The 26,023-nt window shown below is 36.5% G+C and overlaps 1 protein-coding gene across 5 annotated transcripts in view; it reads left to right on the top strand.

The window, feature by feature from the left end:
• Nucleotides 1-26,023, top strand: part of LOC149786238 (ubiquitin carboxyl-terminal hydrolase 45-like) — an 86,552-nt gene that overhangs the window by 40,343 nt on the left and 20,186 nt on the right. For all 5 annotated transcript variants that reach the window (XR_016424892.1, XM_089976609.1, XM_089976611.1 and 2 more), the window contains 8 exons: nt 28-118; nt 5,038-5,126; nt 5,760-5,816; nt 7,934-8,101; nt 10,240-10,399; nt 13,100-14,254; nt 15,598-15,692; nt 22,245-22,334. Coding sequence is in view for 4 of the 5 variants with exons in the window: in XM_089976609.1 (XP_089832735.1) it covers nt 28-118; nt 5,038-5,126; nt 5,760-5,816; nt 7,934-8,101; nt 10,240-10,399; nt 13,100-14,254; nt 15,598-15,692; nt 22,245-22,334 (1,905 nt within the window). In the remaining variant the exon portion in view is untranslated. The remainder of the gene's footprint in view (nt 1-27; nt 119-5,037; nt 5,127-5,759; nt 5,817-7,933; nt 8,102-10,239; nt 10,400-13,099; nt 14,255-15,597; nt 15,693-22,244; nt 22,335-26,023) is intronic.

The raw sequence follows: 26,023 nt of genomic DNA, 5'->3' as shown, positions 1-26,023 counted from the left end.
TTTTAAAATACATCATACCTTTTCCAGCGGGGTCAGCTTGGAGTATTGAAGTATTTCAAGTTGAAAGAAAATGTCAACCCCCAAAAAGTTGATGACGATACCAAGATGAAAGTCAGGCGTAAGTTTAATGCTATATATTTATTGATATTTTAATTGTATTGTGATTTACTATCATGGTTTTCTGTGCTAGTCAAATATTTTCCAGCATGTTGGTTTCCTCTTGAAATACATTACCCAGATTATAATACATCACTTCACATATCAAGCTTTTCCTGGCAAGTTTACCACCTTGTGGAGAAACGGGAATTGATTTATAAGAGATATTTCCCTTTGTCTATATCATTCATATATATATATATATATATATATATATATATATATATATATGAAGAGAGGGGGTGTATTTTGCCTTTCAAAGAGGGTTTGATTCGGATTTAGCAGAGTTTTTCCCTAATGTTAATTGACCAGGTAATGTATTTGACTGAGAAATGAAAGAACAGAACAAAATTCTGCTGTTTGACTTGTACTTGAATCTCAGTTATATATCACCTAAATTAGGAATGTTCAGGTCCCAGCTGTGAAAATATGAGCGTTTGGGGAATGGGAATATTGTTGAAATTCAGCTCCCAAAAAACCATAGGAAAATTCCTATTGATGGTCACCCATTCATTCTCATGCCGGCATGAGAACAGATACCATGTAAGACCCATTTTACACTTCAAACCATTGATATAACGGTATAGTAGTCATCAGTTGGACAGAGGCATTTACATCCTACATGCTTGATATTGCTCACTGTCTTGACACAACTACGAATATTTCAAGCGGAACAAAGGCATACACATGTGAAATCAGTGAAGCATCAAGTTGAATTTACTAAGAGGACACTAATGATAATAAATATACATGGAAAATATTTGCATGAAACTTCAAAATTATAAAAAAACTGCTTGACAAAATTCACATGCAAAATTCATGTGCTATGAACTCTTGGGCAGGCAATGAAAATGGCACCAACAAACATGTTATATGATAAAGTTTAACAAATAAAGCACAAAACATTTTTCTGTGTTGGAGATAAAGTGAGCAGCAGACAGGATTATAACTGGAGTATACTTCCCAGGTACAAGACAACTTAACAGCGTCAATTAATTAATGAAAAGGTACAAAAGGATTTGGGTTTTGGAAGGCCCTGAGAAAAAGCATGCTTTCTAGCATGAGCAAAATTGAATGGATGGGATTTGGCACCAGTTCTTCTATTCAGTGAGAGTACACTCTCATCTAAGTTTCACCTTGGCAAACAGACTTTGTAACTCATTATTACGAATCTTGTCAGTGAGCAGTCCACTTTATGACATGCAATCTCCAGCTATAGAGTTGACTGATTGGTGATTGATTGATTGATGGCCAGTGACTGGTGAATGCTGAGTGTTGTGGTGAAGGAGGGACAGAGTGATAGTTGTGCTGTATCTCCATATATGCACTATATTGTAGGTGTTGTTTAGTCATGGTGCTAATTTGGGTTGTGTTATACCCAGTGTGCTGCTGGCGGGGGTGGCATTGGCCCTGAAGAAGATAAAGGTTATCATGTGGGGAAGAACCAAGGCTTCTGGACCAATGGGTCTGCAGAGAACAAGAGGTATTACGGATCTCTAGTCAGACCAGAAGGGGTAGACCTTTTGTGGCTGGCTCCTCAACTATTCAACAGCATTGGGGCTGAGAAGACCTTTCGGATTTGTGTTCGACTCCACAATATATATGTCCCAATGTTTCACATTATATTTCACTATTTGAGTGTTGTTGTTGTTGTGGGGTTTAACGCCATTTTTCAGCACACGATAGGCTATACATGGCGGCCAGTATTAATGGTGGAGGAAGAACCTGGGAAAACCCCGGAAAGAACCACCGACCCACGAGAAGCTACTGGCAAGCTTTCTCACACACCCACATTGGCTGAATCCGAGACTCGAACCGCCGCAGACAGAGGTGAGATGGTAGTGATCCGTAACGGAGAGCGCTTTAGACCACTTGGCCCTATTTGAGTGAAGACTTGTCATATTTCACTATTTGAGGGTAACATTATGCATCACTATTTGAGTGAACGAATCATTTATTACTATTTGTGTGGAAATTTTAAATGTTTATATGAATCATTTTATCCATTGTTTATGTGGAATCACTTTTGAATTGTTAATCATTGTATCTTTTTACTATTTCAGGTTTTTACTTGCATATCAGTTCACATTTCATTTATATTGCAATACATTATCAGGTCTGTGCATATTTTGTTAAATATCCAATATTTGGATTTTGTTGGCGCACGAATCAAACAGTCTTTTTCATTGAATCGTTGATAAATACACGTTGCATTTTTGTTTCGGTCACAAGTGTTCTTTGTTATAATCTGACCCCAACCCGGTTTTCTTGTTACAGTGGTGGTCACCTGTATCCCAGATGTTTAACAGTGTAAACTTTTACCTCAAACTGATAACAGTGTCTCTTGCAGTTTATCACAATTTTAGATATCCAACATTTTCATTCAGTGGAATAGGTAGGAAAAAAGTTGATGTTTACAGCATTTTTTTCTTTTACTATGAGTTTATTGAGTTATTCATATTTATTGGCAGTTATTATACAGTGTGCCATCAATCAGTAATAGTCCTATGTACAAGAAGAATGTATGGGATAGTCTGTCATCTGATCATGCATTAGTGGGAGCTGACCATCCATTAGTGGGAGATTTGATATTGCTAATCCTACTGTAGTATTTGAAGAATTGTCGTGAAAATGTATGGTCCTAAATAAAAATGTTGCCACTTGGACATCCAAAATGACCACCATAGTGGCCATCTTGAAAATCTTGTTACTGTTACTGTTCTTTTGAATGGATTGTCATATCAGCATGGGATTTTCACAGAATGGCTTCATAAATGGCACTGATTTGACATCCAATATGGCTACCTCCATCTTGTCCACCTTTCCATGCATCCTCTGCAGATGAGTCTACTGGAACAATGGCTCCCAATCTTGAAGTGTTCATATCAATAGATGCCAGTAGCAAGACAGGCAGTGCTAGCAGTGGAATACCCCAAACCAGAAATCACAAGCAGTACATATGCCAGTGTGTCAGGTTGGGGTAAGTGGACAGTGTAAGAGAAGGTTCTAAACATCAATCCTCTAAATAAAGGCCATTCTCTATGCCTGCCACTCTTGGATAGAGTGCATCCAAGAGATGGCAGATCTTATAATTTCAAAGAACTCAAACAAGGGAATAATCTCGCTGGAGATCTGCATTATGGTATTATAATACCTCTGTTGGTGTACCTAAATGACATGTACACAAAAGTCCAACACATACCATGCAGGTTCAGTCTCCTGCCTGATTCATTATCAAGGAGAGGCTAACTGCTTCATAGGGAGTAGTCTTTCTATGTATCCATCCATCCATTTTTCATATAGATTGGGTCCAACCAGTGTTAAATCTGTTTGCAGTGAAGAGGAACAACAAATGGACTACCTTCATTTCTCTGCAATCCCTGACCCAGACAAGAGGTATAGGCTGTTGATGCACTTTAAGTCAGCTGTGAGGGGATACAGCCTATGCCTATGCCTTCCCCCAGCACTTTAAGTCAGCTGTGAGGGGATACAGCCTATGCCTATGCCTTCCCCCAGCACTTTAAGTCAGCTGTGAGGGGATACAGCCTATGCCTATGCCTTCCCCCAGCACTTTAAGTCAGCTGTGAGGGGATACAGCCTATGCCTATGCCTTCCCCACTTTAAGTCAGCTGTGAGGGGATACAGCCTATGCCTATGCCTTCCCCCAGCACTTTAAGATGCCAAAACTAATCCAGAAATTTAGAGGAAGGCTTATAAACTAGTTCTTTTTGATGGTATGTGTCCTAGGTCAATGATCTGCTCAGTGTAACAGTGGATACTAGCTCCCCACCCAACTGATCAAGTAGCCAAAGTCATCAGTATTGCACCCTTGTCCAGAGAAACTCCTTCATGCCTTGCTTCTGTCAGAGAGATTCTACATGAAACAGAGTTCTATGCTTCAGTCATGGAGAGGATATCCTCCAGATTTGTGTCTGTCTTCGACATCATTGAAGCCATTATCATATATGACTTGCTCCTGAAAGCACTAGCAATTGGAACACCTTTACCTGAGACACCTCGAAAACATCCATGGCAGCCATCAATTGCTTTTCCTACCACATATTGTGACAAAGCAAGACATAACCCCACAAGCCTGGCCACCTGGATGAAAGTAGGTTATTAGATCAGCGTACTCAGAACTCTGACAAGATCAAGCTTTGACTTGTGAAGTTTTTGGCTCAAGAAATCCAAGTAATTTCCACAAGCATGACTATTGAGTATGATATATCAATTTGAGACATAGTGGACCCAGTTGACTGGCATGCTCAATCTGCTTTCTCCAGATCTTTATGTCACATGGTCTCACAAATGATAGAACTGATTTACAATGAGAAACAGGTAGCTGCCAAGAGAGTTACCACACCCCATTCATGATAGCACAACCTCAGACTTGGGCATGACCTTACAACTTGAACTGGATTAACCTGGGAAACTTTTACCTGTAAGCTAATAGGCATGTGCAAGGAGCCCACAGGGAGAAGTTCATTCTTTTAGTAAAACACCTGTCATGCTCTAACATTGGGAGAGGTTGGATGCTTAAGCACTGGCTAAAGGAGACTAGAGGTTTCAAGTCAACAAAATAAACCATGATCTGCATTTATTATGTTTAGGTAGATCTGAGAGTATGTGTTGTAGATGCTAATAAATCCTGTATGTTATAGAGGGCATACTTAGCAGTGAAGAAATTTAGGTGATTTCACAGCAAAATGAGATTTTGAATTTTTTTTTAACTTTCATGTTTTAATTCCTATTGATCTCTCAGATAGCTAAAATATAATTAGCCAAAATTTTAAATTCATATTATTGATCAAAATCACTAAACATTACATAAAGATTGCTTCTGTTTGGTACATAATATTTATCTAATCTGTTATCCTTCAGAATATGGTCGCCAGGTTAAGCACACATTTGTGGATTCTTTGTTTGGAGGCTGTCTTATTAGCACTGTAACGTGTGAAGAATGCAAACATGTAAGTGTATCCTTTTGTATTGGAAGGTTCTGACATGCTTTTTATCAGCTTTCAAGTAATAGATTTGTGATATTCACATGCTTAATACAACTAGTCTGTTCTTGGAAACTACTAAATTGTAATGTATTTATAGAGTGATTGCAGGCATTGTGAGTTAGGGAGTATACCCAGTACTCACACTTGCAATGATGGCATACAAACATCTGTCACTCCCTCTCTTTCTCTCCTCTCTCGCTATCACTTTTGCACATATATGATGATTGGGTTAAATTCAGTAGAACTGAAGCTAATACATCAGTATTCAGAAGTTCTGGTTACATGTCACTAATGTATCGCTTTCTGTAAGAATCTCTTGGATCAGAGAAATTGAGATATTAAAGGTTATGTTTTCCTAAACTGTTGGGCTATCTGTGCTGAAATTCTTAAGATTTAATAAATAAAACTCTCCATATATAAAAAATAATTACTAAATTATGTGAATTAAATTCTTTGAGTACATTTCATACCTTACACTTGATTTTCTCTTTAGCTGAGGCAGTGCTTAAAATAGTATCCCTGTTCATCTAGCTTAAAGTTTAATTTCTTCTGACGTTTAAAATTATTCAACTTTTGTAACTTTATGTTGTTTTCTAGATCTCACAGATTTTGGAACCATTCCTGGATTTGTCTCTGCCTGTCATGGAGGAGAAGGTAAGATTTTTTTAAAAGTTGAGACTGCAGTGAATTCATTGTTTTTCATGGAGTATGAATTTTCTCATATACAATCGATTATAAATCAACTTGCCAACAACCCCCAAATTTATCTTTGGTCCTCTTATAAATCGGGGAAGATTTTGTAAATTGGATCAGTCTGAAGGGGTAACTTGTTATATGTGCATCCAAGTTGCACTTTGGAGAAATGTACAAGCCATACTGGAAAGGGAAAATACAACTTAAATCAAAGCTTATTCTGCAGCAAAACACAAATATTAATACAGATGCAGGTTGTTCTGACTTCCACAAGAGAAACAGTATACTTGCTTGTCAACACCCAATGTATACAGCATTGACAGGCACTTCACTTTGTGGTGGGCAGTATGAAAATGTAAAAATATTTGAAGTGGCTGTATTTGTAGTATGTACTGTAAACATTTAGAGTTTCCAACATTACCCCTAGATTTATGAAAAATAATTCTGTGTCACACTTATAACCCCATCTCTGCATGAAATGAATTTTCAGTTTAAAAAATTGTTCACTTAAAAGCGAGTGTATTTGGTAATTTGTGGTTGGTTGAAAATATTAATTTAAGACTGTATGTTGGTCCATCTATTGAAATAATTGGAGCCTGTCCTTAATCCACTAATTTAAATTCTGAAAAGAAATTGTCATTGTATGGAAACACTTGAAAATTTACATGAAAATAAATGAACTTTAATTCCCTTTTCAAGAGAATTTAAAATCTTTGAGGAATTCTTTTTTAAACCAGAGGTGGTCTTGTTATTGAGATCTTCATATTTGTCTCGCCTGAGCAAGCACAGACCTAACAACCCTTTTGATTTGCTTGAAAGTTACAAAATTACCCTTAGAATTAGGATTTGCGGATTAATTGCAGAAATTATGGAAATATGATTGTTGGGGTAAAATTTGGATAATGGCTTGTTGGTGAGTGAATCAGATCCAGGTTTTGTAATAAAATCAATGGAGTTGGTCAGGGAACCATACTAACTTTATAGAAGTACCTCAGACACTCAGAAGATAAAGAAATATCCTGATGTCTTGGAATAAAACAAAACATTGATGGAAAGTATTACATTTATTGGATATCATGTTGATTTGAATATGACTTGTGGCAGTTGAGATGATTGCCATCATCACATGAAATTTAAAAAGGCCTAGTATTATGTAAAGTTGAGAGACAGAAAAACATTGAACTCCATAGGGTTTGGAACTGCAGTTTGTGAAACTATACTGGAGGTAATTAAGGTCTAAGTATACTTGACAAACTTTTTAGTTGAACATAATGTTTACTGTCAATGCATCAGTCTCTGATTACACCGCAGAACATTCTTTGTGCTTTCCAACTTGAAAATATCAGGAGATGATTTGGTTACAACTTACTGAAAATTGGTCTGACTTACAGAAAAATATCTATTGCCTTGCTGAGAAGGTCTTGTTAGGGTTGGCATGGCTGCTAACATAAAAATACATTAGTATCACTTTTCTGATTGGGATGATGGAGACAGTGTCAACAATGTTAAAGTATCTGTAGGGGCCCTGAGTGGCCAAGTGGTCTAAAGCACTCACTGTTATGGATCACTGCCGTCTCACCTCTGTCTGTGTGGGTTCAAGTCTTGGACTCGACCAATGTGGCTATGTGAAAAAGCTTGCCAGTAGCTTCTTGTGGGTCAGTGGTTCTTTCCAGGGTTTTCCAGGGTTCCTCCTCCACCGTTTATACTGGCCACCTATCTTGTGCTGAAAAATGGCATTAAACCCTACAACAACAACAACAAAGTATATGTAAGTCAGATAACAGGGTGAATACATCAATGCATGAATTTAGGTGAGAACACCTGATTCATTTTTAATGCTACTAATTGACATTATTTCATGAAAGGTCCAATGTATTCTATGGGTTAAAAAGATATGGTACAGTTAAGGGATGTTGGCAAGATGGTGTACATATCATTTTGAAATTATTATTCCTCTTTCTGTAATCATAGACAAGATCAGGCCATGAGAACTGTTGTGAGTGCATTATACATTTAGCAGGAATTTGCTGTCAGTTATCTTGAATTAGGTAGAATTTAAAAATTACATTTACTTGCAGCCCCAAAGACCTAATCAGATGACCAGTACAAAGAAAAAGGATAGCAAAGAGAGCATGGAAGATAATAAAGATGCACATATATTGAAAGGGATTGAGGGGGCAGCAACCAAAGAGGTCAGCAAACACATGAGTAAGAAAAAGAGGAAGCAGGCAAAAAAGCTGGCGAAGGTATCAGATGTGGCAGTTTATCTTTTTTCCTTCTTTTACATTGCTGCTATTAGTTGTACATAAAGTAGCCACTCACACAGCTTGCACAGTTCTTGCTATCTGTCTTCCTTCTTAAATCATTAATAACTGTGTTGAGTAACATAACCACTCTGCATGTCGTACCACTACAGTGCAGCTGTTATAAACTTACATATGAAACTTCCCTTCTCAGCTTCTTCAGGTATATTTATGCTGTTTTGGCTTTTTTTAACCACTTTTTTTCCCAGGCATATTACAGAATCATAATATGTTAAGAGTACATTTACAACCCTTTAAACTCCGAGTCCACCCCACTTCTATCAAGCCAGCAAGATTTTAAAAAACAACATTAAAACCATGTTTGGAAGACTTGTTTGGCTTTCTTTTCCTGCAAGCTGAAAGCAGCTTGGGACTACTGTTACTCACCAAGCCAAAGATGCCTTTAATGCCTTTTCTTGATGTGTGTAGGGGTGGGTGCATTGGGATATGAAAAGTATTTTAGGTACTTCTAATGTTATAATAAAATATTTAAAAAAACATTTTGTCTTTGAAAAACTGAATTCACTTTAATACAGTTAATGCTGTAATTAAATCATATATTACAAATTACATGATAAGGTTTCATAATGTTAACAGTCACATTACCTAAGTTGTATAACTTTCTTCTTCATATGGGATTAGTTATTTCAGAAGCTTTGCTGTATATACATTAGCTGTTTCTGTTGATTTTTCAAACCAATGTATGTTTGTTTTGTGATCCATCCAAAGCCTGAACTTGTACTACCTGTCATCTTGCCAATTTAGTATTGACCTAGCCATGTACTGAAATTATGCTCCACAGCAATTTAGTATTGACCTAGCCATGTACTGAAATTATGCTCCACACCAATTTAGTAATGACCTAGCCATGTACTGAAATTATGTTCCACACCAGTTTAGTATTGACCAAGCCATGTACTGAAATTATGCTCCACACTAATTTAGTATTGACCTAGCCATGTACTGAAATTATGCTCCACACCAATTTAGTATTGACCTAGCCATGTACTGAAATTATGCTCCACACCAATTTAGTATTGACCTAGCCATGTACTGAAATTACGTTCGACACCAGCTTAGTATTGACCTAGCCATGTACTGAAATTATGCTCCACACCAATTTAGTATTGACCTAGCCATGTTTAGTATTGACCTAGCCATATACTGAAATTATGCTCCACACCAATTTAGTATTGACCTAGCCATGTACTGAAATTATGCTCCACACCAGTTTAGTATTGACCTAGTCATGTACTGAAATTATGCTCCACACCAGTTTAGTATTGACCAAGCCATGTACTGAAATTATGCTCCACACCAATTTAGTATTGACCTAGCCATGTACTGAAATTATGCTCCACACCAGTTTAGTATTGACCTAGCCATGTACTGAAATTATGCTCCACACCAATTTAGTATTGACCTAGCCATGTTTAGTATTGACCTATCCATGTACTGAAATTATGCTCCATACCAATTTAGTATTGACCTAGCCATGTACTGAAATTATGCTCCACACCAATTTAGTATTGACCTAGCCATGTACTGAAATTATGCTCCACACCAGTTTAGTATTGACCTAGCCATGTACTGAAATTATGCTCCACACCAGTTTAGTATTGACCTAGCCATGTACTGAAATTATGCTCCACACCAATTTAGTATTGACCTAAGCATGTACTGAAATTCTGCTCCACACCAATTTAGTATTGACCTAGCCATGTACTGAAATTATGCTCCACACCAATTTAGTATTGACCTAGCCATGTACTGAAATTATGCTCCACACCAGTTTAGTATTGACCTAGCCATGTACTGAAATTATGCTCCACACCAGTTTAGAATTGACCTAGCCATGTACTGAAATTATGCTCCACACCAATTTAGTATTGACCTAAGCATGTACTGAAATTCTGCTCCACACCAATTTAGTATTGACCTAGCCATGTACTGAAATTATGCTCCACACCAATTTAGTTTTGATCCAGCCAAATACTGAGATTACGCTCCACAATTTTCTTATTACCTTGCAGAATGTTGGAATTCAGCCTTCATATATTGTTTTTGTTTTTTTATTGAAGAGAGCTAGTAAAACATCCCTTAATAGGATTGCCCCTTTGGAAGGGAAGAAGGAAGAGGGAGAAGAGGAGGAGGGGGATGAGGAGGAAGGAGAGGAAGGAGACAGAGAAGAAGATAAGGAAGAGGATACCAAAGATATGGAGGAAGAAAGATCTGCATCAGGTGGGTAGAGAATGTTATAGAATGCCAAATAGCTCAGAAGAGCTTTTTATTTTACTTTTATATCAAAGGCAGTAGGGAGATGGTTGGAAATATTTTTAGTTTTTATCTCACCTTCATTAACGGGATAGTGAGACAAAGTTGTAATGTCTTATCCCAGTCGCAATTACAGGATAGTGAGATAAAGTTGTTACTCCTCACGTGCATTAACAGGACACTGAGACAGAGTTACTTTTTATGTTGCCTGCAATAGCAGGATAGTGTGACAAAGGCTTTACTTTTTATTGGCTATGTTTTTCTTTCATCACAACAACTTTGTTCATATTTTGATTCAAATAAATTTAATGCAGAGGGTGATGCAGTTTTGCCAGATAACAAATTCAGTTCAGAATACACAGCATGAAAGGCAGTGATATGGGGTAATAACCTCATTTTAGATACTGGCATGGGTAAACGTTATTTGTCATATGACAGAAATTCTGTCTTCAGAATGTCCCCACAGGTTGATCTTCCAAACTGTGTAAACCTGTTGAGTTTTTTGGGGGAGGTGTTGGGGGGTGGTTGAATTGGTTATAAAGTGTTTAGCAGCAAAACAATCAATGCTTAGGGATACTAAATTTTAAACTTATGATTTACTGTTCAGTGAGCAAATGGAAGTTTTTATGTGGTATTCAGTTCACTTGAGGCTCTCATATGTTCTGCTGAATCATAAATTTCTTAATAATTCAGTGCCCTCAGTGGAAACATGAATAACTAAGTTGTTATATTCCACTGTTTTTTTTATTCCTACAGTTACTTCATAGGAATGATAGTGGATAGAGGGCACTGAATTACTTGAGTGAGACACCTCAGCTGATCATATACCTCCCATCCTATGTTATTCCACCATTGTTTTTTCTACCTCCCATGTTGCTTCAGAAAAAGATTTTTTTTTCAGAAATAATAATTTTTTGCATTATCTTAGCATGTTAGTCATTGGTCGGGATGACTGGAATATTTCCCATGCTAAATTTGCAGACAATAACTGCATTAATGTTTTTTTCTTCTCTCCATTTCAGACAGGTACAAATGTATAAATGGCTAAAAGAACAGTACATTGTAATAAATTTAGGACTGAGAGAATATTATTTGTTGACTAAGTGAATGAAAATGAATTATTTAATATCCTTTTAGAAGAAGCAGTTGTGGTTATTTGTTAACTGAAAGAGCCTCATTGATTTACACAGCAAATTAATTATTTCATAAAACTATTGTCATGTTTGTTTGTTACATTCAGTTTTGGTATCTTGATTTATAATGTATCAAACATTTCCATCTGAGTTTTGTGTTTAGCTCCTTAATTTTCACATTTACAGAATAATAATGGAAAAATTTTGTTGAGCTAAAGAGTGCACATTTTTTTCAAAAGCTACATTGAGAAATTTATGTATTAATGATTTAATGGATGTATGCATCATATTAAAAATTCAGAATTTTGGATTGTTCGGTTACAATTTTCATGCAAATATATAGTGTCAAATTACTTCTATTTTAGCTTCCAGGTTGCTTCATATGCCTAGACCCCAAATGAGGTCTTGGACCCCTGGCCTATTTTTCAGTAATTTTGTTTTCCCCCAACTTTCACCCATTTATTAGTATTCAGGATCTCAAACTGATTCTGTCACGAATTCAATTTGATTGATATTTAGAGGGAATTATGGATGTTCACTGGTATACAAAGAGAAAAACAAAGCCATTACAACAAGTTAGGTTTGATTTTTTGTTCCATAGCAGCACATTTATTTAACAAGGGACGATTGGCCACAGACATGAACTTGACATGAAATTTTACAAGAAACTAAGGACTATGTCATAAATGTGTATAAAATGCAAAGCAGTGCATTCTGTCTAATTAAATAAACTTTTTAATATGTTTGTTGATATACTTACAGAAACTATCATTTAATAGAGGGTCCTATATCTTATAAAAGAGCATTAACAAATTTAAAACATGGTTTTATTTCAGTGTTTTGGGAAAAATTTATGTTGTTTTCTTCTCAAATTCATGAACTATAATAACTGATGCTGCCCAGACATATGAGTACATTAATCATCCAAACTTTCCATGTCACATGATTTGAAATTATCTTTGCAAGAAAACTTTCACAATGAAACCTGAACTGGTGCAAATAAAAATCTACATTATGTGAATAGTCTAAATGAAGCCTTGCCATGTTTTGCTCTGTGTAAAATTGTCCGTTTCAGTGTTGTTCAAGAAGGCTTTTTGTATGTCTTGTGACCCAGAAGACTTTTTATATGTAGTTGGTACTAAATGAAATTGGTCCCAAATAAGCTTCCAGTATGGCCACCATGGCAGCCTTTTTGAAAATTTTGTTATTGTATATGGAAAGTCATATCAATGTGGGGGTTTTACCAGAAGATTAATATAAATAAAATGGTCCTGAATATAAAAAAAAATGATACTGATTAGACCTCAGATATTGCCACTAGGCAGCCACCATGAAAATTGTATTGTTGGTCTTCGAAAACAAAATAAATTCATTAATATTTTTTGCTAAATATTTTTTAAGAAACAAAGTATTCCTTAAAATTTTAAAAGAAATATTTCATGTTAATATTTTTTACTGTCATGTGCCATACAAAATTTCATAGTTCTTAGTCAAGATTTTGTATCATGTTTTCAACCTTCTGTTTTCTGAACAGATGCTGATGTTGAAGACAACTTGGAAAGTGATGCATCTAGGTACTGTCACACTCTTGTTGATTCTACAGTGGCTGATTCTGGAATGGTTGGCAGTGTAGAAAATGGTGTGGAAACATTCCAAAGTCCTGACATAAGTTTATCAGCACAATCAAAAAATGTACCAAATCTAGTCAACTCTGTGGATTCTGGAACATGTAAGATGGCTGATCAATTGGAGAACAGCATCTCTACGAATGCAACAAAAGATGTAAATGTTACCTTCATGGTGATGCCCAATGGTAGATGTATTGCTGTTGAGGAAACAGAGGAAGCTGGTGAATCTAGGAATGAGATCCCAATTTCTAATGGAGAGATGAATTCCAGTCATGCAAAGGGTAACATACTCCCTCAACCAGACCTTAGTAAGACTGCAGATGATGATGTAGCAGAACAGAGATCATCAACTGATTCCAAAGATAAATTAAATGTTAGTGTACATGTGGAATATATAAATGGACCAGTTACAAACGGTTATCTTGTGAATGGTGATGTAAGTTTTGAGGAATCAGTGGAACTCACGGCTGCTGCAGGCAGCAAACCTTTTAATTGCAAACAGTCAAGTATTGGGGAGCAGGTAATTTCAGATGTTAAATCTGGAATTAGCACCTTGAATGTCAGTGAGATTACTACTTCAACTATTTCAGAAGATTTACCTCAGAATATGGAAAAATTGACTATTCAGGACAAGTCTAGTGAAGAGTCTGTGAAAATTAATTATGTGGCTGTTCCGGTCAACACTAGTCATTGTAATGTTTCAAATAATACAAGTATGTCTACACAAAGAGTAGAAAGTATGGACTCTGTTACAGTAGATAACAATGAAAAACCACTTAAAACTGGAAACGATGAAGATGTTTCCGTTTCATTCATTGTGCAATACACAAAACCATCAACTCCACAGGCTTCACGGCCAGTTAGCTCACGCAAAGAGATCAGGGGAGAGGGGCAGAAAAAATCTGTCTCAACTCTAGCACCAAGATATCACCCAGCTTCCCATGAATGCTCTCTTGAGTCTTGTCTAAATCTGTTCACCTCTCCAGAACTTTTGACTGGAAACAACAAGTTTGGCTGCAAGAATTGCACAAAGCTTAAGCATAAGCAAAATCCCCACAAAGGTAAGCGTTCTTCCTAATCTTCCATATCCCTGTAGTGTTATAATACTGTTTTTATCCTTCTCCCAACCCAGTTTTTGTATCCACAGTTCTTTTACAGTAAAACATCTATCATCCAGTTGATTAATAATCTGAATGAAATGCCCCCAGATAATTGATGTTTCACTGTTGGAATAGGCCACACCCATCCATTTGTCCATCACAGTTCTCATTGTAACCACAGTTCCGTCTGTACTAATTGAGGGAGGGTCATGATATTTTGGTATGATATTTCAGGAAGATGAGTAGATGACAACAATAGTCTTGGATCCAGTATGCAGCACACTAAGAAAAGAGTAGGAAAGGGGGGAGGACATAGGTCACAGAAGGTTAATAGATTTGGTATGATGTTGGCATGACATTTTATGAATAGATGATAACAATGGATTAATATCTTGAATGCATCCCAGTGGGTGGGGGCCCCGAGTGGTCTAAAGTGCTCACTGTTCTGGATCACTGCCATCTCACCTCTGTCTGTGTGGGTTCGAGTCCAAGGCTCGGCTAGCGTGGGTATGTGGGAAAGCCTGCCAGTAGCTTCTTGTTGGTTGGTGGTTTTTCCCTGGGTTTTGCAGGGTTCTTCCTCCACCAGTTATACTGGCTGCCATGTATAGCTTATCTTGTGTTAAAAAATGGCGTTAAACCCTAGAACAACAACAACAACAACAAAGCATCCCAGTGAGTGGGAGTGGATGAAGGCTGTAAGAATGGGGATACAAATCAAAAGTATAGACATTTGTGATGGCTTCCATCTGTATTGTACTTTTTGAAAAGCAACATAGGTGTTTTTAATTTTGACATATCAGTGCATGTTTTCATTCGGCTAAATATTCTTGCTTAAGTCATCACACTTTGGTTATTATGATGGAGATGTGTTAGCTAATGAATGCGTGTGGAAAGCTTGGTAGATGTTCCAGTTGGTTGGTTGATTGTGGGTTTTACAGCACACCAGCACTGTAAAGCTATGTACTGCCACACAAAAAAGTTATATAATATTGTATGTATCAAAAAGATTTACTTTCAATGAGCAAGAAATCTTGCCCACTCCACCATGATGGCAAGGGGATGAAAATGAATGAGAAAAGAAGATCATTGGCCTTTTTATGCATGCTTTGTTTTCAGGAAAGTCATGATGGTAAATAATTTTAAATAACAGTTTGATTGTTGTCTCACAAGCAAGTTGCTCTTTCTGCCTACCATACAGTAATTTTCAAAAGCTTTTTATGGAAAAATGTTATGCCTTATTCAAATGACTTCCTTCAAACAGGATGTTCAGCAATGGGTAACAAATGCTCATGTTTTTCTTGCAGAGAAGATAGAGACAGTTTATTCCAATGCCAACAAGAAGTACCTAATTATCCAGCCACCGGCAGTACTGACCTTGCATTTAAAACGCTTTGAACAGGTAGGTTGCACATTTTAAAAGGCAGTGGAGATAGGTTTAAATCATCTGTCAGTCCATTCATCTTTCTGTCACCCGATCTCCTTCCAAATTTCTGGGTAGAAATTCACCAGACCTTGTGTCCACTTCTTAGGGTTGTTGGCATGGGGCTAAAGATCCTGTATTTTTTTACACTGCCTTTTTGCAGAGCATATTATGCTATGACCATGTCTGTCCATTCATTTGTCTGTCTGCCCATCTGTTTGTTAGCTTTTCCTTCTCCACATGATATCTTCAGTTCCATGCTTAACAGGTAAATTCATCTTGATGAAAGAAAGAAGCATGTCTCTTTTGAGGACAAAAGATCAATCGTCTGGTTCTCTGTTACTGAAAGAGTAAAATATTTTCTGCACAATTATTATTTGTGCATCGCAGACCAGATTTTGTGATTGGCTTGCACTTGGTGTATGGTAAAAGTCCATTTATTTTTGGGCCACAACTTTGACCATCAAGGTTATAGTATCAAAGAAGAAAAATGCTTTCTGCACAATAACTTTAGTTTTGTATAACAGACCTGGACCAAACCTCATGGATGGCTTGCACTTTTGATAAGGAAGAAACAGTGACCTTATGGTCAAGATGTCAAAGGTAATACCACTAAATGTGTCTGAATGTGTCTGTGCAGCAATTTCATTTTTTAGCCGTGTACCTTAACCAGAGTTGTGGGTGACTTACTGGGTAAGAAAGAATCCTATAAATTCTGGCGTCAAAATAACTGAGGTCATGGTCATTGTAAGCCTTGTACAGAAAAAAAATGGTTTGTGGACAATACAGTACACGCATCGTGTTTTATGGAAAATTCAAGGTGGACCTTAATCCTTTTCATGATGTATCCATCATGGACAGGACATTGTGGTCGTTATGGCTTGTAATGGACTAATTAAGTTTTATTGTCCCAGTTAGAAGTCACAGCAATATAATTATCTAATTGTATGACATATGCTACAGCTCGTGGAACTTACCTGTTGGCTCAGCTGTATACTTAATGCAGATTGCTCACTTTAAGTTGTACGCAATGCTGTTTAATGTGTAAAGACTCGTCCACTAAAATGCAATTACGTACGTATATTGTGAGAGATTAAAGATTTCAGAGCAAAGAATGCTGAGATAGGTGTTTCACAGTATAAAGTTTGATTACAGTAATTTTGATATAAGAAAGAGATTCTGCTTGTAAGCAAAAAAAAGGATAAAGAAATCACATGTAAGTATTAGCAGGTTTCATTCTGCCATTGATTTTTAAATTTGTTTGCTTAGCCTGTTCCCACAAAGTGAAATATACACAGTACTGTCCAATGTGCTAGGACAGCCTGTTTAGTAGTTGCTATCCATGTGACATATTTTCTCAGGAACTCCACGTAGGTTTACTTTTACCATTGATCTACTCTTTCTTATGCAAGCAGCTCTGAGAAGCACTTGATGCTGCATTCTATAACCAACAGCTTAATAAATTTCCTTAGAATTGATGGTTTGGACATCTGAAGAGTTTTCATGTAATATTATAACATGGATTGGTGAACATGATCAAAATGTGAAATCACTTAAATATTTTCAGTAGGAGATAAACTTTTTGCATATTATTTTCAGTCAATGCCAATGAAAATTTGGCACATTCTTTCAATCTACACTGCAATTACTGCAGTAGCAGTTAGTTTCTTCAGTGTATACATGTACATCATATCCTCTTCATTTTCAAATCAACTGAAATGTCTGTTATTGTACAAACTTAGTTGTAAAATGCATATCAGTAGTAGATACGATTGTATTTACATCTGTACAATAAATATCCTCCAGTTGTGTTCATTTCTTTTTTTAATGCTTTATCTAAGCATATTTTCTTCTTGTGCATACTATTTTACATGTTCAGTATAAAGTATGGCATTTGTTTGTATTCTCTTTTTAAATTTGATATGTATCACTGCTTCTATTAATAGATTTCTTCAAAGTGGGTCCTGGAAATAATATGGAAATAAAAGGGAAACTTGTAAATTATTAACCAGCACACAAAACACTTTTATGAAGTATCATTTACTGGGAAAGAACATCAAAGTTACAACTTGATGCAGAACAGTATGTAAATATAAACTGTAGCCAAGCAATTTCTTGTGATAGAAGTTATATTATGGACAGGGTGGGAAGATACTGATGAAATTTGAAACCTCATTTTTTTCTGTTAAAGCATGTGTGTCTTTATATATCCTAGCTAGGCCACTGCTAAATAGAACAAGAAATGTTACCTCTGTAGAGTTTGTACAGGTAAAGGTATGAAATTGGCATCTGCCATGGTTGGGTTTATGCTGTTAGGGTTTCTCCCATCTGTTTGTTTAATGTGTCCACTCACTAAGAGAATACAATAGAATCAGAGAGGGGTGCCATACAACCACTATGTCTGCAATAAAATGCATGACAGACTTCCACTAGATTGAGTGAATTTCCACTAGAATGGGTGGAAGATCCATACAGACTCTGTGGACTAACACCACTCATAGTGGGCACTTAATCCCCTGCCCCTCTGTCCATGTCCACTGGATTGAGTGGGCAACACATACAACATGATGCATGTATGTTGAGTTCAAAACTACATGCCTTGACCATGGGTCCAGGTCACTGACACTAATTGTTGGTAAGTAAGCTCCAGAGTCAGTCATTCCCTACTAGTTCATGCAGTACACTGTTCTTATTAAATTTTAATTGGTGTCATTTTTTAAAAATGTATCTGCAGTCATGCACACAGATGCATAATATGTATGATTTATTTTAGGGTTATTAATTTAGGGTCTCAAGTGTGGGTATGGGGAGTAAGAACCAAGACCTGAAAATCACAATGGTCAGATGTCACTGACCAATCTTTCTGGCTGTTGTCTTGTCCTGTATCACTAGCATCAGCCCATCAAACCTTTAATATTTCATGGCTGTTCCTATGTTTTAATTAAAATGTGCTGATCAATCCATAATAGGCGTGAAAAGAGTCAGTAAATTCTACTGGTACATGCAGAAGTCTGTTGTTTGATAGTGGAAGAATGTTGGTGTAAAATGCTATAAGTTGAGCACGAGTCTAACTTTGATCTTTGTATGTTAAGCATGAGTCTAACTTTGATCTTTGTCAGTCAGACCTTCATTTCTCGGCTTCAGCTAAAACCAAGCATTAGCTGGATGAGTTTACGTACAGACATATGACTTATAATGAGTTTAAGTATGGATTGTTTGCTAAACTAGTGCAAAACCTGTTGCACTGTAGGATGGCCAACATTCCAGGTCCAAACGTGATACTTATTACAATAAAATGTATCCAAACTTTACAGGATTCAAAGGCATGTCTAATTTTAAAATTATCCCATTGATAGCACATACAGCAAGCATAGATTCTTACTTGCACCTGACAGGTTATTGTTTGTAAATCAAATGTATTCCCTTCCATTTTCCAGACTGATTGCATGAGCCTTTACAAACCATGTGTAGATGAGAAGACAAGACTTGAATTTCTTATCTGCACTGCACATGGGTTGATTAAAGCTGGTGGACCTTTCTCTGATTGTGTGTTTGTAACATTCAGCTATAGAGTGGTCTAAAATCAATGTTCTGATTAGTTCTAAAAATAGGAGGCTTTTGTACCCTCAGTGTCTCAAAATTGGGGATGCAGCACCAAAAAGTGGGGGGTGCAGATTTTCAAGGGGGATGATAAAACAAAGAAGGCTGATAAAGTGTCCAAAACTAATATTTATTTGTAAAGAAAGGAAATATTAAGTACTAATTCAAATAAAGTGAAACACATGAAGACATTATTCAATACAAAAGACTGGTCTGTGTTTATCAGAATCAACTCAGACTACTGTAATAGTTTTTAAATCATTCTTTGAAGGCCCTCTGAAACCACCATGTACTTTTTTAAGCTAGTTGTTATGCTGCATATGCAATAATCATCCTGTTTTCTACAATTAGTATGTTAGTGGGGGTAGAAAGAGGTCTATTCTGCACAGAAAACCCCCATCCACATGGCACTGTAGTGAGATAAACTGTCGACAGAATACTTGCCAGTATTCTGTAATTGGGAAAGTCGTGTCAATACTCATTAATAGTTAGCAGATAATGCTGTCTGCTTAACATTCAGCAAACAATTTTGAACTGATGTTATGACTTTCTAGTTTGATCAGCATTATTCAGGAGGACATCAGGACCTCTGTACATCGTACTAATTCTTTCAAAAGACTTATGGCCAGGGTCTTTAAAATCCTGTTGTTACTGAGGCAGTGATTTGGGTGTTTAAACACATTAGTCATGGTTCTGCAGAATGTTCATATCTTGCTGAGGAAATCTTTCATCGTATTCTGCATTTGTGTTTCTGACACAGGATTTCCTAACATTGCTAAATATAAGTCCATTTCTGAAAGAGCATGAAAGCTCAGTGCCTCTGTACTGGTCTGAAACATCAATTTGTTCATGCAGGTCCACAACGGATGTGCTATGAGCATTTCAGCTATCACAGAGCTTACTAGATCTATATCAAGTACATCTCTTCAGAATGTCCTTGATAAATTACAAAGCACATCAAGAATGTCTTTCAGCAGTTAATAAGGGTGCAGGGAAGTTAAATGTTCTAATATTGTTTAGGATTCCCTTTGCTTTTGCTATCCTTCTTTTGTGGTCTTGCAGTCACTTCGTAATCCAGGTCTAAAATAAGCACTGACCAACTCTCACTGTTATCTGTAACATTATCTTGCTGGGACAGCCATCTCACCTGATCTTGCCAATCATGACCTACTTCAATTCTAAAATTTTGTTGTAACTTGGTGCTGAAAATTCATAAAAATAATAATTATTTATCTAAGTCTGTAAATATTTTTCAGAGATAGGGAATTTTTCTAGCAGCCCAATATGCAGTAGCCAATACTTGGTGTGCAAGATACCAGATATGTGGTATTCCTGATTTTGGACATGAAGACTAATGCCAATCCAGAAACTCTTTACATCTTAATTGATACATCACCAGTTCTTAAACTTTATACTTTTTTCATATCTGTGCCAACAGAATGTACCTTGCAACCAACAAATAATGGAGTTGTTTACTGTTTTTTGTTCTTTCATTGGAAATATCCACATTTGCGGAAAACTCCATTCTAACTTCCTCTTCCTGAATAATTGGACAGAACAAGATTTTTTTGTCAGTGGCTATATCAAGGAATTCATGAGTCTTAATTCCTATGAAGTGACTCTCTTTTGATGTGAACAGCCATATAATTGATTACCTTATTTAAATACTTCTGTATGACAGGAGGTGTCTGATGATTGGTATATATTCCCCTAATAGCACCAGAATATTTTTTCCATCCAGAACTGAAGAACCATAATTATTAATCTCAAATAGTACAGGATGTAAAAATAAATATTCTTCTATCTTAATCCCGCTTTTAAGAAGTGTAATTTTATAGTTGATTTAATTATTATTTAAATTGTTCTTTGTTGTTGCTGGTGTGTTAAGCTTTACTACAGTAAAACCTGTCTTGAAGACTACTGGTTTGAGAGATTGCCAGTCATGAGAAACCAGGTTCTCAAAAACACAGAATATAGATTATAAATGTGTGACCTGTCTTGAAGACTATACCATTTTCATTAAAGGAGTTGTCTTTCAAGACAGGTTCTGCTATGTTGTTCTTTTAGCATTCTAAGACAGACATCAAGAATAGGCACATTATTATCTGTTATGCACTTACTGATAGTGTCCATACTGTATATACTCTCAAACAACAAAGATCTGATCTGCCTTAGTATAATGCACCTGTAGATCAGATTCTGTGTTTTTTGTTCTACTGATTACTCCTAGCAATCTGCAAAGACGCGAATCTGCTGGTGCATTATTATGTGACGGCAGATTGGACTCTGTTTAGTTTGCAGTTGGAATCAACTTTAGAATGAGTATGTATGGTATATATCCTTTTTGACTTGTTTTGTGTGGCAATAATGTCATCATTGGTAATTTGTGATGTCCCAAATTAAAAGCTGATTTTGGAAGCTTGTATATAAATGTCAGCAATGTAATCAAATAAACTCTTAACCATCTTTCCTGGATGTTTTAAACATTTGCATTAAGCTTTAGATTTATCATTTATGTTTCGTTCTGTTTCAGCTGAATTCCTATGTTGACAAGCAAACTTTTGCAATGAACTCATTGAAGGTGACCTGAACCATTATGTATTTATGTATTTTGCTATTTATAATATGAGAAGTTGGATGCACAATTAGTTGTTATCATAATATGACATGGGAATTCTCAGCAGTATGCTGCTGCACTTTTCCAGGATGTACATCCAGAGTTGCATTATCAACTTTTTCATCATATACATATTTGTAGCAGTACAAAACAGTATCATGATAACCCTTGGGATGTTATTCAACAAAAATGTGTATTACATACTAAGTTATTGTACAGACATGTAACTCAAAGAAAAACAGGCAAGACATATCTATATAACCCTTGTTTATTTTGAATTTTATAATAAGTAGATGTGTGATTTGTGATTTTAGCTTGGAATCAACAACATGAGGAAGTTGAACCGCCATGTGGAGTTTCCTTTTGTCCTGGATCTGGCTCCATATTGTAGTGCTCTTTGCCAAGTAAGTAAAGGGGGTTGTTTTTTTAATATGTTCCCTGCCAGGTAAGTAAAGGTGGTGGCTTTTTATGTCCCCATGCCAGTGCGTAAAGGTGGTGGCTTTTTTTTTTTATGTCCCCACTGCAAGTACATCCAGGACATATTGATTTTGTCCAGATATTATCTGCCAACACATCCTCTTTGTGCTTGTATTCTGTTAGCATCTGGAAGCCCAAAAATGCATGATGTAGACTTGTGAAATTTGGATAACATATTTTTATGTATTGTATACATTTGAGCGAGCAGTTTTAGATATTTGAGCCTCTTAATGATTTTTTTATATAAAATTCATCCATTTTTTTGCCCAGAGATATTTTTGATCAGAACCTTTGCATGAGTTTACATATAGAAACAACCCTGATGTCAGCAAATGCAGTACATTTTTGTCTTGCATGTAAATATGGTGAGACTAATAGGATCTGTGATGGGATTGCAACAATGATATGGAAATCCCAATCAAGGGGTTATGTTGTTTACCATTTGAGAGGCTTTGCATAACAAATATAAATATTGTAACTCATAGACTGGGAATTTCTTTTACTGCCAACCCATGCAATAATTATTTGTCTTTTTGCCTTGTTGTTTTTTGTTTGAATGCCTTACCTGATCATGATAGATTAGCAGCACTCCCACTACCTCACAAATCTAGTCGTTCCAGCTAAATGTTTAGCTATGAAAGCTAAATGTTGCCTGGCCTCATGTGTGACCATCAGATAGAGTGATCTTTTGATTGGCACCCAATCCCATGTTAATCTTGTGCTTTCCTCTTGATAGACATTGCAAATGATATTTTGGAAGATGCTCAAAATTAGAGTAAGTTTGAGGAATTTATTTTCTCAAGGAAGTATACTCTCTCTATATTTCTCCTTTCTTTCACACACAATATCTTTCTTTCTATTGTAGAATTGCAACTTTGTCAGTCATAAGCATATGTGGCCTTCCTTATTTACCTGCATGGGTCACTCTTATGGCCTCTCAGATTAGGGCATTCATATAATTGATAACTTTATTGTGTTGTACAGGTAATGTTTGTGCCAATGAAGACTCAGGGTTGTAGTGGTTATTTAAGTTGATACTGCACATGTTTTGCTGTATAAGTTTCCTATTGATAATTTATAGTCCTAGTTACTAAAAGTGACACTTAAGTGACTTTACCTGTTTAGACAGTGTATTGGGGTGTTTGTCACAGTAAATTTACAATTTACACAGTATTATTTTGCATATAGTGCCTACTTTGTAGTTACTGAGACCGATGCTTCTTTATTTTTAACTGATTAAGTTGCCATGTGTGCCCGTTTTCACAGGTAACTTCACATACCATAGTGTACCAGTCCAGAAACATTCACTTTTTGGGTTAATTACGGCAGGTGTCAGAGTTGTCTTAGTTGCTCACCTTTAAAGATTACACACATCTCACCTCTGTCCATATGGGTAGCTGATTCTTTCTGCATGAAATTGACTGGCTGTCATGTACAACCTATCATGGGCTATAAAATGGCCGTTAAACCTACAAAATCAATAAATTATAAAGCAGAATACATAGCTGGCTACACCTGTATATCATTGTCGGTGTTAATTTTTGTTGCTGATTTTAAACATGGGCAAGGATTAGGTGCAAACAGTATAAACAGGGAAATGTATAGATGGTTTATTCTGCCCCAGCATAGTTCCCACAAGACATGTGGAAATCTCTCTCACTGATGGCACAGATACTACACAGAACACAGTTGCCAATGTTTTAACAGTGACAAGAAATATTCATCTGATTTAAAGAAATGCAGTGCTCTTCACTTCCACCCTTTAAAAGGACCACCATAAAGCTAAGTTTAGATTGCAGCCGTTCTCATCTAACCGCTTTTTCAATGGCCATGTGGAGCAAGTTGATAAAGAAACAAATCTCCCACAGACAGTTTCAGAGACCAAGGAGATAAGAAAAGGAATAAGAAGGATGCTTCTGTGATACAGCAGACAGAAAAGCAGTCCTACTGATCCTATAACATACAAGCTTCAGATGTCTGTAATGTCCCATTCAAGGCAGGTGTACTAGAATGAGAAATCAGCAAACTTCTCCAGAAAAGGACAGTAGAGACTGTTCACAATGTAAAATCACCAAGTATTTATTTAAGATTGTTACTGGTCCCAAAGGCCAACAGTAATCTTTGCCCAGTCATAGGTCTAAGCACTCTGAATTGTTTCATCTGTGCACCATAGTTCCAAAAGGAAACACCAATGTGGGTGTTAAATGTTATCTAGAGGGAGACTTTACTATCATTGTAAATCTGCAAGATGCATATGTGCATGTGTCAGTTCACATATCTTTCATTTGGTTTGCTTCAAGGAGTCAGTTTATCAGCTCCAAGTACTCCGTTTCAGATTCAGCATAAGTCCTTGTGTCTTTACATATATTATGGATAGAATAATAGCTCACTTCAGTCCATGACATCCATATACCTGGAAGACATTTTTTAAAAACACCAGGTGAGTTGTATTTTAAATCAAGAAATAAAGTCCGTTGTTTCACTCCTCCTTAGACTTGGATTCCATGCAAATAAAGAAAACTCTAATATCATACCAACATGTTACCAACTTGGGTATGGAGTTCCAAACTCCATGAACAGACTATGTCTCCCTCAGGAATGCACTTTACAAATCAGTTAAACAGTGGCTTCAGTTCTGGCACAGAACAGTGTCTCTGCCTACTGGGGTTACTCATTGTCCTTTGTTGCCTATTTATGAGGCCATTAAAAATGATACTATTGTCCCAATGGAGATCAAAACTTTTCCCCTTGGAACAAACAATACAAGTCACCATGCATATTAGGTCCCATCTCAGGAAATGCGAGAACCTCACTTGGCTTACATTGGGTGTTTCCTTGCTTTTACAACTTATGAAGTTGATGGTTTGTACAGATGCAAGTATAATGGGTGTTGGTGCACATCTTCCATCATTCCAGGAGGCCTATGGCTCACTCAAGATCATCTATTGCATATCACTGTAGTAGAGATGAAAACCATAGTAAAAGCTTTTTCATTGGTGGCATGAGAAGCTATATGGAAAGGGCATTTTCATCTTATCCAACAACTCCACTGTTGTGAATTGTATCAGGCAAGGGGGAAACTAATCCTCAGACCTCTGCATTCTTTTTGATGATTTTCTAATATGATGCCATCAGTGATAAATCCATGTACAAGTTCATCATATTCTGGGCAGACTCATTGTATCTGTTGACTTGCTATCCTGATATAATCAAGTAATACAAACAGAATAGTCATTTTATTCCTTGATTTTCAGTCACATATATACCGCTGGAATCGATCACTGTTTTTGACATAGTGAAATGCAAAACTCTCAACCTTTGTCTCATCTTACTCAAATCCAAAGATCTTTGCAGTTAACACTGATTTCATTGATGGGACAGTTTGGAAACGTGCTTACCCTTCAACACCTCTGATTCCAAACATGCTACAAAAAGCATTAGAATCAGAGTGTTGCATCATCCTGCTTTCTCCCCTCAGCTGGGAAAAATCATGGACAAATGACTTGATAAATCTAGCTGCAGAAAAATAGAGATATTTTCTAATCAGCTCAAGCATCCATGAGCTGTTGAATCTGCACATCTGAATCATTACCAAGCCCTCAAAAACAAAGTTCTC

This window comes from Sinohyriopsis cumingii, chromosome 12 (genome assembly GCF_028554795.1).
Source record: "Sinohyriopsis cumingii isolate HCF-2022 chromosome 12, ASM2855479v2, whole genome shotgun sequence".
Taxonomy (NCBI): Eukaryota; Metazoa; Mollusca; class Bivalvia; order Unionida; family Unionidae; genus Sinohyriopsis; species Sinohyriopsis cumingii.
Note: the sequence above shows the minus strand (reverse complement) of the source record. Positions and strands in the feature narration are given on the sequence as shown.